The sequence below is a fragment of the Xiphophorus hellerii genome, chromosome 12 (genome assembly GCF_003331165.1).
Source record: "Xiphophorus hellerii strain 12219 chromosome 12, Xiphophorus_hellerii-4.1, whole genome shotgun sequence".
In the NCBI taxonomy this organism is placed as follows: Eukaryota; Metazoa; Chordata; class Actinopteri; order Cyprinodontiformes; family Poeciliidae; genus Xiphophorus; species Xiphophorus hellerii.
In genome coordinates this window covers 9,974,970-9,990,015 of record NC_045683.1, presented here as the reverse complement: position 1 = coordinate 9,990,015, position 15,046 = coordinate 9,974,970, and the positions used below count along the sequence as shown (strand labels likewise).

At 37.3% G+C, this 15,046-nt stretch overlaps 1 protein-coding gene across 37 annotated transcripts in view; it reads left to right on the top strand.

Moving 5' to 3' along the window:
- The window catches only part of camk2b1 (calcium/calmodulin-dependent protein kinase (CaM kinase) II beta 1), an 82,656-nt gene that overhangs the window by 37,562 nt on the left and 30,048 nt on the right, over positions 1–15,046 (top strand). For 9 of the 37 annotated variants that reach the window (XM_032579624.1, XM_032579621.1, XM_032579622.1 and 6 more), the window contains exons 10-15: positions 878–1,000; positions 1,112–1,195; positions 3,043–3,085; positions 6,346–6,441; positions 12,675–12,709; positions 14,625–14,657. In XM_032579624.1, the coding sequence (XP_032435515.1) occupies positions 878–1,000; positions 1,112–1,195; positions 3,043–3,085; positions 6,346–6,441; positions 12,675–12,709; positions 14,625–14,657 (414 nt within the window). Of the gene's footprint in view, positions 1–877; positions 1,001–1,111; positions 1,196–3,042; positions 3,086–6,345; positions 6,442–12,671; positions 12,710–14,624; positions 14,658–15,046 lie in introns of all 37 variants that reach the window. The other 28 variants (XM_032579631.1, XM_032579638.1, XM_032579634.1 and 25 more) reach the window with 5 other exon arrangements.

Here is a 15,046-nt window from a genome sequence, read left to right as displayed (position 1 = left end):
AGCTAATTATGTAAAAGATCACTGTGCAGTGAGTGTTTTTATTCACTTTGCATTGGAAGCAAATATCTGTATTAAAAAACATACCTAATTTATAGTGGTTGTTTTAGACATAATTTCTATTTTAACTCTACATTTGTAACATCATGTCTGACTGATTGTTAACCCTGTAAATACTTACTTTATTAATTTATTTGTAACCTGAAATGGTTTTAATCTGCATTTATTAATACCAGTTAGGAATATTTAACAAGAAAAAAAAATCCAGTAATCTGCAGTCTTTGTTTATACCCACAGTTTAGAGCTGGATTTATAGATAAGTCATAAAAACCTGTGTTTATAAACTAGATTTAAAATAACATTTATAAATTGAGCTAAAAATATCAACTGTCAGTGTAAATCTATGCAGTGCACTGAGCTACATTCGCTACATGACAGGTGGTGTTAAAACAAACAGCCAAAGGCCTGGAGACAGTGCACTTGTGTTATTGCAAAACTAATCTGACTTTTAGTATTGTTGAAGCGAGGTATGTCTATATCTCTTCTTTTTTAGGTCGTAAATCAAAAGTGAAACATTGTTTTGCGGTTTGGTTCATACAACCCCAGTGAAATCAGTTCTGGTGCCAAGAACTGGTGCCAAGATAAGACCAGTAAAAAAACTCGTCAGTATGAGCTGTTAAGTAGTTCTAAATTGAGTTTCATGTTAGATTTATGTGCGTTTGGACATCCGTATTGCATCTTCTTGTATTTCACTAATGTCCTAAGTTGTACCTTTAAAAACTGTGCAGAGAAGTTTGACTCTATTCAAACATGAGCAACAACCAACATTTTTATTGTTGGATTATCAACTAATTTACTGATATATTGTTCTGTGTTCTAGTTTCCATCCCCAGAGTGGGATACAGTCACCCCAGAGGCGAAAAACCTGATCAACCAGATGCTTACAATCAACCCAGCCAAGAGGATCACTGCTCAGGAGGCTCTTAAGCACCCATGGGTCTGCGTAAGTGGTCCCGTCTTTGCTATCTAATTAAATTCAAGCTTACAGATGACAACGCTGAATGTTTTCATGTTTTTTGTTTATCATGTCCTCTGCTTTTCTTTCTCTTCAAAGCAACGATCCACTGTGGCATCTATGATGCACAGACAGGAGACTGTGGAGTGCCTGAAGAAATTCAATGCCAGGAGGAAACTCAAGGTTTGTTTGCATGCTTTTAGTTTCCAACATCTTACTCCTCTCCTCTAAAACGCTCTCATGTGAGCTGAAATGAAATCAATTTTCCTATTTTCCTTGTCTATATTTTTTAAGTCTTATTTGTAATTTCAGTATTTATGCCTGTATTTGTGAGAGCAGCACACATTGCTCTGAATATACAGTTAAGTAAATAATTATTTCCCTTAGATGATATATAATGAACACATTATATATTTAAAGGGACCTATTATGCAAAGTTCATGTTTGGCACTTTTCATGCTACTTTTTGGGTTACTGCTGCTTTTATAAAACAGCGAAAATTAATTTTTTGATAATAAATTAATGTTTTTTGGTGTCTGAAAAGTAATCCATTTCAATAACCTCCCGAATGTAACATCACACTGTGCTGTTACCTAGCAACCCCAGACTTGCCCATCCCATTGCCTAGCAACCCAAGTGGAGCTCCGGCACGTTTGGTCAACTGGTTTTACAATGGCTGCTGGAAAACACTTGTGTTTTGTCGTAAGTGGTTACCATCCGGAAACCACTTGCTGAATTCGATTTGGTTGTGCAGGAGGCTCCACTTCTGCTTTTCAAAGATATATGGATGTATATTTGCACATCTGTTTGCAGCCATTTTCACGTGCGAGTGTAAACTTTGAGTTGGGGGTTGTGGCCAGCAGCAGCTTATTTAGATTTGAAGTGACAAGAGATTATTATTATTATTCCTAGATGTCACTATCTAAGAAGAATTTTGTGCAAAAAATGTATGCAAGTTATGACCTAACCTGTCATAACCTGTTCAAAGAAGGTTATGACAGGTCACCTTGAGATAGACTTTATAGTTAAAATGAGGTAAAAAGAGCAAAGTTATGTTGCATCCAAAACTTTTCCTTTCATGCTGATTTATTGCTGACATTTTGTGTGGATATAACGGCTTAACCGTTGGAGCATGACACTGTTACCCTGCTGCTTTTGGCCTGTCTTGGCACAGCTCAAATACCAGCTCATAGGAAGCTGGAAACAGAAGAGCAGGTGGCTGCAGGCAAATGTTGCACCATTCAACCAACATGCCATCAGCTGCCACCAATTCTCTCTGGCTTTTCACGCTCAAAATATAAACGGGCAATGAGATGATTAGAGTTAACAAAAAGCAAAATTGAATTATTTTAATATTAGAACATCAAGTGGGGCCACCAGCGTCCTGTATTCTAGAGGAATAATTGATTCTTTCTATTTGTTAGTCACAAACTACTGTAAATGTGACAATTGAAGTTTGAAATCGGCAAAGATGAAGAAAATGTGGTGTTGAATGGACTGCATCTAGTTAAATTTTGAAATGTGCCATTAACATTTGAGGCGCTCTCCTCTTTTAATGATACAAGTTTTATAAAACCCAAAAGACTTTAGCTGAACATGCAATAAAACTCTTTATTGAACTATTTTTTACATCAAATGTAGTTGTGCATCACCATTTTGGCCTCTCACTGATGTTCTAATGTTAAATCAGTAGAATTAAAAAAAGTGTTGGTAGCTCCAGCTAAGAACTTTTTTAAATTTTTCCCTTCAATTTCTCCAGTTTGGTTGAATCTTCAATTGCTGCCATATTAAGTAAGTTAGTTGCAAGTCAAGTAGATTTCACAATTCTCCAGAAAACAACAATACTTCAATTTTTAATTTCTTAACCTGATTCAGGAGTTGTTTTTTTTAAAATCCATCTTTGTTTTCAATTTTAATGAAGAAGTAAAAAGATCTGGACAATGGTTGATTAATGAACTGCACAATGGATGTTGTTTTATATAAAGATGATTCTGATTAAAATGTTTTTTGTGCTTTCTTGCTCCTCTTAGGGGGCAATTCTTACAACCATGCTGGTTTCCCGAAATTTCTCAGGTAAGACCATTATGGGCTTTTAGTTTCTTTAACTATACCTCTAAAGTAACAAAAGTCAATTCCCAGCTTTCAGTGTAACTAAGAAGTTTGTTGAGTTGCAAGTCTGTTATGTTGTGATTAAAGCATGTCATCATTTTGGAAAAAGCTAAAATGATGGCATGCACCTTTTGACACAGGTACCAACAAATCTCTTCTCTCCCTTAACCTAAGAATGTTAATTTGAAGTTTTTAGAGCATGTTATAAAAAGGCAAAATCACATTATCATTTCATCGCAGCTCAACTTCAGTGTTTTCTTTAACCATAACTGTTTATTTGATTTACTCAGCTATTTTTAAAACAACTGTGTTTCACAGATCCAGGATAGAGGTAAAAAGCTCAAAATGTTAAAGCAAAACTACTTGAGCTTTCCTGGTATCAACAGAAGTTTGCTCTGATTTGACAAGACGTCGCCAAAACGGGCACAAATTAACATCCACTGACACTCGAATTAGTCTGAAACAGATCTGAAATATGAAAATGATCCACTATTACTTAAAAATAAGTATCTTTGAGCCTTCTTCCCACTTCTACACTGAAGAGTGTTGTGCTCCACTTACTGATCAGAAATAAAAGATTCTTAAATCAGTACACAGATGGTCAATTTATCTCTAATGCTAGCTGGGAATTCTGGTCCAAATAACAATGACAAAGTATTTTGGATTTAATTTTATACTTTTATAATAATATAAAGGGAACACTGAAATTGATCCGAAAGCTAAAGATGCATAATGTCTTTGTTGTTGTTTTTGTATGTCTGTATATCCCTGTAAAAATCCTAAACAGGATTTTGAACCTGCGGAGTAATAAAGTGAGACAGAATCAATATTTGCCTCTCACTGTCTTTAAAACCTCTAGTAGCTGATTTTTCTGTGTGATTGATCAGTTTTTAACTTTAGTTATTGATGAAAAGCATTAAAAGTGACTCAGCAGTTCCTGTTAGTGGGACGTTTTCCACTTTGTTGTGGTCAGTGAAATAAAAAGTTGTAGAATTACAACGTAATACTGAATCTCAAACTGGGAGAAAACGTAACTTTTCAAAATAAAATCCTGCCTGGAGCGAATTGCCCTGGAACTTTCCTGATAACATTTGACCTTCATTTAGAATGAATCATTAAAGGTTTGTGTCAGTGTGAAATGTGTGTGTTCTGTGTGTGTTTATGTGCCTATGCTGCCATGCTGCTTTAGTAAACATGACTCACAGTGGGCTTTCTGACTCTGTAAGCTGCACAGTTGGAAACTGTCTCAGGATCCACTTTGCAAGCACTCAGCCGACTCCCACAGCCACACACGCTCACGCTGACCCAGGTGTACAGCGCGGCTGTTTCACCTCACTCAAGCGCCTTTTCTCACTCTTTTTCATCTTCGTAGGTACTGGTACTCCATTATAAGTGTGAGGCCATCAGGTGGATGAGTCAGAGAATGAGAAAGAACTCTAAAAGTTTTATTTAAAAAAAAAGTATCTGAGCCATCAGTGGAAGGGAGTTGCTGCCCAGTAAATCAAAGCAATGAGTACTTTTTGCATTTTTTCTTTTTTGCTGTATTTCCAGCATCTTTGATGAGTCATCCATTACACAAATAGTGCAGCTGGACAAACAGAGGCGGTGCTATTTATTTTTCACATGTTGATGTAATACTTTTTACCATAAAAAGTAAAAAAAATACATATTCAATTGTCCTCTTTTGAACCTGTAAAATAAAATACAGCCCACATTCGTGCGTCAAATAATACTGGCAGTTTCTAAGGTCAGCAAGCACTAATACTGCCATATAAATATTAACACTGGCTAAAAATGGCGTCATTACCATTATCATCATACTAACATTAAGGCTTTTACTGAGAAAACATGCAGTAGAGTGTTAAGCTTCAAACAGACAAAAGATTTGTGTCTCTCTCCCTGACATTTTTCTCTCCCAAACCTCCAAATATTGTTTCTGGTCACACAATCTCAGTCAGAAGTTAAAATTTGCTCATTATGAGCAAGAATGCCAGCTGCGTTTTAGGATTTTAATCATTTATTTTAGTCTTTTCATTTCCAGGATGGAGTGATTGTATTATACACAAGAGTAACATGTAAAAAAATAAAGTGTTTGTGGATCTAATCCACATAATGTCAAAATTATACAGTTTCACATCCGTTCATTGAAATATATGAATTTGAGATAAAACATTGCTGCACTGCAAAACCACAAAATCTTACCAAGTATTTTTGGTTTAGTTTCTAGTGTAAATATCTTAATGTACTTGAAATAAGACAAAACTAACAAGTAACTTTTCAGCAAGATACATGAGCTTTTTTTAAATTCAATTTCTCAATATCGATGAAAATACTACTTCCATTGGCAGATTACTTTACTTATAACAAAATATTGTTCCCAAGTGAAATAATCTGCCAATGGAACAAGTACTTTTTCATCAAAATTAAGGAATTATTAACTTAAAACAAGCTCCTGTATCTTTCTTGAGCCTCTGTTTTCCCAATTACTTTGAAGAGGAGCCACATCTTTTTATTTCTTGTATTTAAATTGATTTTAATGTTTTGAAGCAACCCAGGAACCAAACCAAACAAGAAAGTGACACTTTTAAATTCTATGTTTGTATAAATGAGAGCTGAATTCATTTAAGTTATTTCTGTTGTTTTGTTTATATTTTGGATATTTAATATGTCTACCAGTTCCACTGTTAAATGTTCAGTGGAATGTAATTTTTATTGAACTTTGACAATGTGTTCTTCTATTATTATGCCATTACTTTTGTACTACTTGAAAATATTCTCAAAATAACAATATTATTGTTTATTGCAATAACTTCTGGGACAATTTATTGTCCAGCAAAATTTGTTATCATGCCAGGCTTGTATATGTATGTATAAATTCAAACTAGGTCACTCTTGTTTTTGAAAAGTAGTTTGACTTATAATTACTCCATCCTGGGAATAGAATGATTAAGGTAAATTTTTAAAAGACTAAAATGAATGACATTCCTGCCAGTGATGACTTGATGTAAAATTCTCACCGGAACTGTAAATGGATCCCCACCAGTGAGCCCTTCCTGTCCTCCAACCCCTCCCCTCCACTCCCTTCACACCGACTCACACTCATCACTCTTGAATATCGTACCCATCATTCCCTCCTCCATCACCTCTTTGATCCCTTTCTCCCTTCTCCTTTCATGTCTAACTCTTTTTCTTCACGTGTTACTGGGTTTTTGGATTTTTAACAGTCGGCAGCAGACAGACCACCGCGCCAGCCTCTGTGACTGCGGCCGCGGCAGCTGTGGCTGCAGCCGCCGGCACCACCGCAGGGCTGGTGGAACAAGGTAGCACGGTGGCGCACCCAGGGCATGCCACCCCGCTCCCCCTCTGCTCCTTCTCTGTTCACTTGATTTATTTATTTATTTTTTATCTTTGACCTCATTCTAAAACTTTCTCTAACTCTCATTTCATTTTGTTCCTTTTCTTCTCCCTGAGCATTGGAGTTCAGAGCATGATGGCTGACCACACTGCTAACTACATCTGTCATCGAATCATCAGATGCAGGACTAGCTTAGTTTTCATCCAATTATTTAGCCTAAATTGTGTTTTTCAGCTGATTCTGTTCATGCAAGTCAATATTTTTAATGTTTAAATTTACTTTTTGACAAAAATATGGACCCTTGAGTTAAGTTTATACTTTTAAACACTTTGAATATTATATAAATATACAAAATTGTTTATATTGGGGCTGGGCAATAAACTGAATTTATTGGTGAATTCGATTTTTGATTTTGAAGATTTAGTTTTCCACCAATGCGCTTCTGTGGTTTCTATAGTTCAGAGTGATGTCAGCACGCCCAAGGCGGCCATCTTGTTTGATTTGGACGTTCAGTTCAGGCCAACTCTATGGCGTTTTTTAAAATATGAAAACAAAGTTAATGCATCACAAGAATACAGTTGTAGTAATACAAGAATAAAGTTCTACAACAATAAAGTCGAAATAAAATGAGAATAATGTCTCAATATTAGCAAAATAAAGTTGAGCATCTTGTGAAGTTATAGTTTGGTGTAATTTTTACAGATAGGGAAATATTTAATCTTTCAATATATCAGCATCAATTTATTATCAGTAGCAGGACTTTGAAGAGTTTTGATGAAGAAAAACACAAAGGTGGTTAAATAATCTCTTAATAACTCCATCAAAGCTTTTTACTCATTAAAATGACTTTTAATCTTTACTTTAAGATGTTCTTTATTCTGGTAATATTATAACATGACTATATTCTTTATTAGACAAACATTCTCGTTGGCTAGCCCCAATACTCTATCACATAACTCATGGAAGGGATGGTTGAAATAAAAGCCACTTTTTAAAAGTATTTTCTGTCATTTGTAGTTATTTTTTAGAAAAGAAAGTAAGAAAAAAAATAGATAAGGTATGAAAAAAATTGGAGATTTTATTTGTAAACATCCCCCAGCTCTAGTTTATATTTTCAGTTAAGTGATTTACCCACTAGACGCCATTACAAACATTTAATCTCTTTTGATATGTTAAATTAGTTTAATGTTTAACTTATTATTTAAGCTTAATGTGATTATTTTGCATCAGTTCTTTACAATAATATATAGCGGATGAAAGCCTAGCTATTACTGTCAGCGCTCATGTCACTTCCTGTCTGAGATCTGATGGTGTGGCTTCAGTGCCGATCACTGCTCTGTCATCACTCCATTTCATCCCGTCCTCTTCTCTCATACAGAGCATGGCCTTGCTCCAGTCAGACTGATGTTCTGTCCCTGTGTTTCCTCTCAATCTCTTCCTATCATCTCATGTGTCTCATCCCCTCGTTTTACATCCATTCTTTTGTCCCATCATCAAACATTTCTACCTCTCTGATTTTCATCTTCGTCCTTCACGCCACCGGGTTCGTCTCCATATTTTCATCAGGTTTCCATGTTCCCACCGTGTCACTCCCATCTCAGCTGTTCTCTTCACTCTTCTCTCCCTCTCTTCTCTTTTCTCTGTCGGACAATGACACTGGAAAGTTCACCCCCTGCAACTTTTAAAGGATGGAACTGCCCGAGAGCTGCCAGTGAATGCTGCATGGGGCACTGGACTGGTGCATGCGCTGCTGCACAAAAGGGATTTTTGGTGCATGATGAACACTGCAAATGATGCAAGACTGGGCATGCTCACATAGTCAAAAACGTTTAGGGTGTTTGTTTATTGACCTCCGTTTGACCTTGTAATGGTGTCAACGGAGCTTTTAATACTTTTTAGCATCTTTTTTATTGGCATGCCTACAGAGAAACTTTTCAGTCAATGGAAATGTGATTACAACCTATTTTACTTTGATTAGCTTAAATATGATGAAGAAAGACCTCTGTAAGATGAAGCATGGTATGAACACAGCCTGGGACTTTAATGCTTCATAAACACAAAGAAAGACCAAAACAACTTCCTTTGAGACTAAATTTTTGACCTTGTCAAATTCGCAGTTGTTTGTAATATGTCTGTCAAGGATTGTTGTTGAGACTGTCTGAACCAAAGACGATCTGTTGATTCTTTATCCGGTTCAGTTGGACCAATATAGGACTATAATACTGACCCAGTTCATGCTGATTGTTAATACTACAGAGCTTTGTGATGTTTTTTTATACCCATTGATCTTTTCCACATTTTGTCACATTTCAAACATAGACTTTGATGGGATTTCATTAATTAAACAACACAAAGTTGTGGGTAATTGTGAAGTTGGATATCTTAAAGATGATCTTTTATGCTTCTTTGAACAGGTTAGGATAGGATTATGGACTATATAAAACACGTTTACATTTTTTACACAAAATCATTATTATAGAATAAGATTTCAGTCTCCTCAGATCTGCCTGTTTTGAGCTTTCAAAATGGGCTGCTTTAGGGCCTTTGTCTCTTTAAATCCAAATAAGCTGCTGCTGGCCACGCTCCCCTCCCCCAAACTCAACATTATCCTCTCATGTGAAAATGGCTGCAAACAGATACACAGTTATACACCTGTACATCTTTGAAAAGCAGCAAGAGAGCCTCCTGCACAACTAACAAGAATGTAGTAAGTGGTTTCTGGATGGTAAGACAAAAACAAAACACTTTTCCAGCAGCCATTGTACAGCACATGCAGCGGGAAAACCAGCTGACCAAATGTTCTCGGGCTCTGTTAGGGTTGCTAGGTAACGGCGTAGTGTCCGTCAGTTGTGACTTAAAAATTTGGGATGTTTTAGTTTAAGCTCTTGGGCTGTTTTAAGAAACAGTTGAGACTCAAGTGGAAGTATACAAATGTGCAAGATGTGAATTTTATATAATAAGTGGTTTTCTGGGCTACAATTGTTTTTCTTTTCCCAGCTACGTTTTCTAGTTTTTAATCACAACAAACTCTTCATAAGGTGCATGTGTGATCATAGCTAAGTCTTCTGAGATATTCTTGGTTTTTACAATTAATCTTTGTAGATCACTCAGACCTTTCTAATAATGTACAGTAAAACTTGGATCTGTACCCAAGCTTGTTCTTGAAAAAACCTTTATTTATTTTTTCTGTCTGAGCTGGTCTCTGTCGATGGAAACCACTTACACACACTGTAATAACTCTCCAACATGACAGCCTTGCTGTCCGCTAAGGAGATGTAAGTAGTGGCTGTGTCCTTGTTTCGGTGGTCCGCCGGGACCCCTCGGTCCTCTCCGTGTTCCTCAGCTTCCATGAGGCTCCACTCAAATATTTATAGTGATCTGCCTCACCAGCTTACTGAAGGCCCTGTTCTATTTTGTGCATCATACACACACATGCAGTCACCATGTAGCAGCTCAGTAAATGCTGTTTTAATGAGAGGGTACTCCAGGCAGTCTTGCACCTGAGTGCAGCTTGTTCCAGCCTGTTAATGTGAATCCATGCCCATCCTTGCTCTGTTCCTGCAGTGATGCATCGTGCTATTTTTGACGGATTCTTGTTCGTTTTGTTTTTAATCTGTTGTTCCTCTCTCTTCTCGCTTCATGTGTCATTTTTGGCAAGGTAAGGAGCGCCCCCCCACCCCCGTCCTCCCCTGTTTTCCCACTCCTCCAGTATCAAATGACCTCCCGTATTTTCTGATTTTTCAGGTTTCCTCAGAGCTCCCTCACTTTGCTCTGTGTCTAAAATTGTCTTTAATGTGCATCTCTAACGTCTGGATGCTCAGTGAGACTGCTTTCGCTCATCCCCCCCACTTTACCATTTCTCTTGTCTCTCAAGTCCTCTCCTCTTAACAAACCACTAGAGATTAGGAGAGCATGAACTTGACTCTTTTCTGACCCCGTTTCTTCTCCTTCAGAAGCAGGCAGGGTTTGGGAACAGAGTGCATTCACTTTCTCCTCTATTTGGATAATATTGTGCTTACTTATCATTTCCCTTTGCCTTCTCCCCCCTTCTTTACTGCTGAATATGAAAATTTACACCAAGCATGAGGTGATCAGTGAGGCAGACATGAAAGCCAGGAAAAAAATGGGAAAGGTTCTGCTTCCCTTCTATTGTTTTTTTTTCTCTCGCTCTGTTTTTTTATTTTTTTTAATAAATTCTTGATTTAAAAATATTCAAACATATGCTTAAAGTCTAGTTCCATAAAAGCTTATTAAATCCAATTTTTTCTCTATATCTCCTTTTGGAACATGTTTAGAGACAAAAAAAAAAAATCAGGGAGCAAGATGTTCAGAGAACGAGAGGAACGAGGGAGATGCAAAACGGGAGAAGGAAAAGAAGGGAAAACATGCCAGACTTCCAGAAATAGTGGTTTTACGTAACTGGCGGGATGCTGATGTGATTGCATCTGATTAGACTTGAAACTGCACTCAGCCACTTGAAAAGATTTCATCCATGGAAAGACCCGAGAGTGACACCTTAACCAGCAGGTCATGTTTTATTCACTTAAATGTACCAACAGGAACAGATTTCTCTCCTTTAGGTTATAGTGTACATATTTTACAATGATGGTATGCCTGATATAGTGCAGTTAAGTTTATCTATGTACTTCTCTTTCACAATAACATGCTGACACATTTAAAAGAATCCAAACTTTAACTTTAATTAAATATTTAACGATTGCTTTAATATTCACTACAAAAAAACAGAATCTTGCCAAGTATTTTTGGTCTAGTTTCAAGGACAAATATCTTAGTACGCTTGAAATAAGACAAAACTATCTTACAAGTACAAGTCCAACATTTTTATTCATGTATTCAAAAATTCATCCTGTTTAAGCCAATATCAAAAAACATTGAGATACTAGTACTTTTTAAATCAGTAGTAAGGAATTATTGACTTAATACAATACGTAATATCTTGGCGGAAAGTTAGTTGTAAGTTAGTTTTGTCTCATTTCTAGTGCACTAAGATATTTGCATTAGAAACTAGACCAGAAATACTTGGTAAGATTCAGTGTTTTTGCAGTGTTCTGGCTCGACTCGCTCCACTAACGTGTCTGGCTTAGATTTTGAGCCCCTCTGGGGGAAACGTTAATTCAAAGCAGTCAGATTTCCTTCTATCTATTCCTGAACAGAACTACCTCTCAGACTGCTCATAGTTTCCATTAGCTGTTGCGAGGGATTGTTCGTTTTAATATTCATCAGAGAACCGAGTCTAAAGTATTATTCCCGTCTCACCCCTTCCCTCTTTACCCTTAATTAGAAAGCAGACTGAAAACTAATCCTCCTTAAGGTCTCCACAGGCAGGGCTTATTGTTGGGTTTACATGGCCGCCGTGTGTGGTGGTCGCCATCTTTGTTTCAGCTTTCTTCTCGTCCCGAGGGGAACGTTAGAGTCGAGGTACTTTTTATTTCACTGACAACAACATTATTATTATTTTTCTTATTCACCCCTAGAACAGCTCTCCAGCTTGAAAGTACACTTGAAATTCCAGTTACATTAACTTCTCATCCGTTTCCGTTTGCGTTATGGAACGAAAAGACTCATCAAAACCCCAGATGTATTCAGTTTTGCCAATAAAAGCACATTTTATGTCAAGTGCATGCTGTTTGGAAAGGAAGCAACATCAAGAAGAGTTGGACTTTTAAATGAGTCACTAACTTAAAATAGTGATGGAAATTGGAGGTAGGTGTGATTTCTTAACTGGAAGGTACCCCAAAATAGTTTTTCAATGTCTAACTAAGGCTACAGCTGCTGATTTTTGCTTAATTAAAAACAATGATTGACTAGAAAGTTGAGCTGTACAATATTAGGAAAATGTGGCTCTATGATTAACCTACATTTTCCATTGTCTCTCCTCTAAGTTGTAGCCTCTCTATAATATCTAGGTCAGGTGTGAGCAGAAAAAGTCCATCTACCTTATGAAATAGAAATCTATCTTTCATGACACATGCAGTATAATTGCCCAACAGAAACAGCACACTTTGATAACATTTCTCATTTAGAATATTTTGCAGCTCAACTACAAAGATCAAATGAGAACAATAAATCTTAAAAATGCTGCGAGTGTTGTCTTTGAAAAATGAATCAAAGTAAAATCATCTCAGAAATTCTGACTGTTTAACTGTTTTTTTATTTTTGCATTCATCCCTGCAGCAGCCAAGACCTTGCTCAACAAAAAGGCAGATGTTAAGGTAAGACTTTATTGTCTCCCTCAGACGTTTAAGGCCTTCTTTCTCTTCTCTGTTTGTCCTTGTTAGAGTCGGTCTTCTCTTCCTCTTCGCTTTTTTGTCTTGCTTATTTTCGTTTTTGTCAAAAACAGATGTATTGTCTTGGCTTGTTTTTTACTTGTGTGGATCCAAACGAGGACTTGTGAGTTTTATATCAGGCAGTTTTAGATGCATTTTAATTTAAAAACAGCTCTTATCTGGATGCACATCTGCTCTGCATGTTGCTCCCACTAGTGCATGCTTCTGATTGCCCCTTCTTATTTTGAATCCTACCATTATCTGCGTCTTGATTATTGAATATAACCATCTGTTAGCCCTCCTCATTTCATCACTTCCTCTCCCTTTCGTTGCTTCCTTTTCCTCCTCACCCCATCTGGTCGTTAACCCCATGTTTCCGCTCATCCTTTAATGAAGATCTCTCGCCATCCCACGCTCACGGAGACACTCCACAGTAACACATCCCACACACAGCTCCCATCAGCACGTCTGCATGCATGGCGCCGAAGCATGGAACATACTGTTCAGCTATGCGTTATGTTGGAGTTTGCACAGGTGTGCATTTGTCAATATGTCCGGTTTGCCTTTTAAAAAAACAGACACCCAGAAAGTGAAAATGTGGGTGTGAGCGTGCCTGCACTTGGAGAGTGTGTAAACGTGGGTGTCGGTGTTAAGTGTGTGTGTTGGTGTGAGTGATCGCCCCCCTTCCTGCTCGTTCGGTTCAGCAGGGGAATGTGACTCCGGTTCCAGGAATAGCTGCCAGTCTGGACCCTGGAAACTCAAACGACAGAAATAGACTCTTACTTCCAATGTGGCGCTCTCATCGCCTAGCAACAGGCTCCCCACACACTCGCCCCGAAGCATTTCTAAAGTCGTCCTCTTCATTTGCTAATGTCCCCGCTTTTCATCCTTTTTCTCCTCTCTTTGCCTCGATTCTCCTTCCTTCCTCCACATGTCCTCATGTTTTCGGGGCCTCCTCATTCGTTTTCCACTTTCCGTTATTTTCCCCCTGCTGGTTCATTAATGCATAATAGCACCTGATGCTTCTCAGCTGAAGCACCTGTCCAGCGCTTGCAGGTGGCCTCTCTTTGGCATTCGCTGCCCTTTAGCACCTTTAGCCTCCTCTGCTGCCAGAAATTTCAATTAAAGGTTTCACTGCAAAAATACAAAATCTTACCTAGTATTTTTGGTCTTGTTTCTGGTGCAAATATTTTACTATGCTGAATTAAGACAAGTAACTTTTTAGCAAGCAATATAAGCTTGTTTTAGGTTAACGATTTCTTAATATTGACCAAAAGGTAAACGACTAGCTCCATTTATAACATGGGAAAAATGCCATGTTATAATTGAAATAATTTGCCAGTGGAATCAATTTAAGACATAATTTGCTTAAAACACGCTCCTATCTCTTGCTGAATCAGAAAGTTTTGTCTAATTTCAACTGTAAGATTTTGTATCTTTGCTGTGTATCTATATTTATTATGAAATAACCTAGAAATCTTAAGTTTCTATTGATTATAAATAATTTTCTATTCACTTGTTTAATTTTTGTAGTGCCATCTTGTTTCTTGTAGTTAGAAGAGAGGGTCGTTTTTTTTGTGTGCGTTTACCCCCCTGTTTCGCAAACTTCCTTCTCATGCAACTTTTCCCTGATGTCATTCTTTTCTTGCTTGCACCACCTTTCTTTTGCAAGAGCTTTCAAGTCAGACTTCTCTAAAGACGGCCTTCTTTTCATGATTTTTGCTCTTCATTTTGTGGACAGAAGTTGTGTTTTAATCTTCAGTCGTCATCATTGCTTGTTTTATTTTCTCCCAACCTCTTCTTTTTATCGATCATCTCCACATCCATCAATAAATCCATCTCATCAATTGCCTGAGGACAGAAACGCAAGTCCAGCTCGACTGTCCAGTACATGGTGAGCACGCTGATTACACATTTGAGCCGTCACTCCTTTTTTGGTCATGCTTTTCAACTGACTTTCTTTTGCTTTATTCATCTCTCCTTCACTTTCATTCTGTTTGATGGCCAGTGTCAGTACATTGCCAAATTACAAAGGTTTTATTTGAGTGTAATTTATGTTTTACATGCTGCTTCTGAGTTGCAACAGGAGCCACTTCTCTGAAATTCTTTTTTATCAACTGACCCAGTCAAGATGAGGCACAAAGTTGCAGAAGAAAAACGTTTAAAGACAGTACTTGTTCTTATAATACAAGGATTATAAGGATTAGAGCAACTCAGAAGGTAAACAGATTGTATTAAATGGGAACTCTATCTGAAACTTGGACTTGGATCATGTTTAAGTCA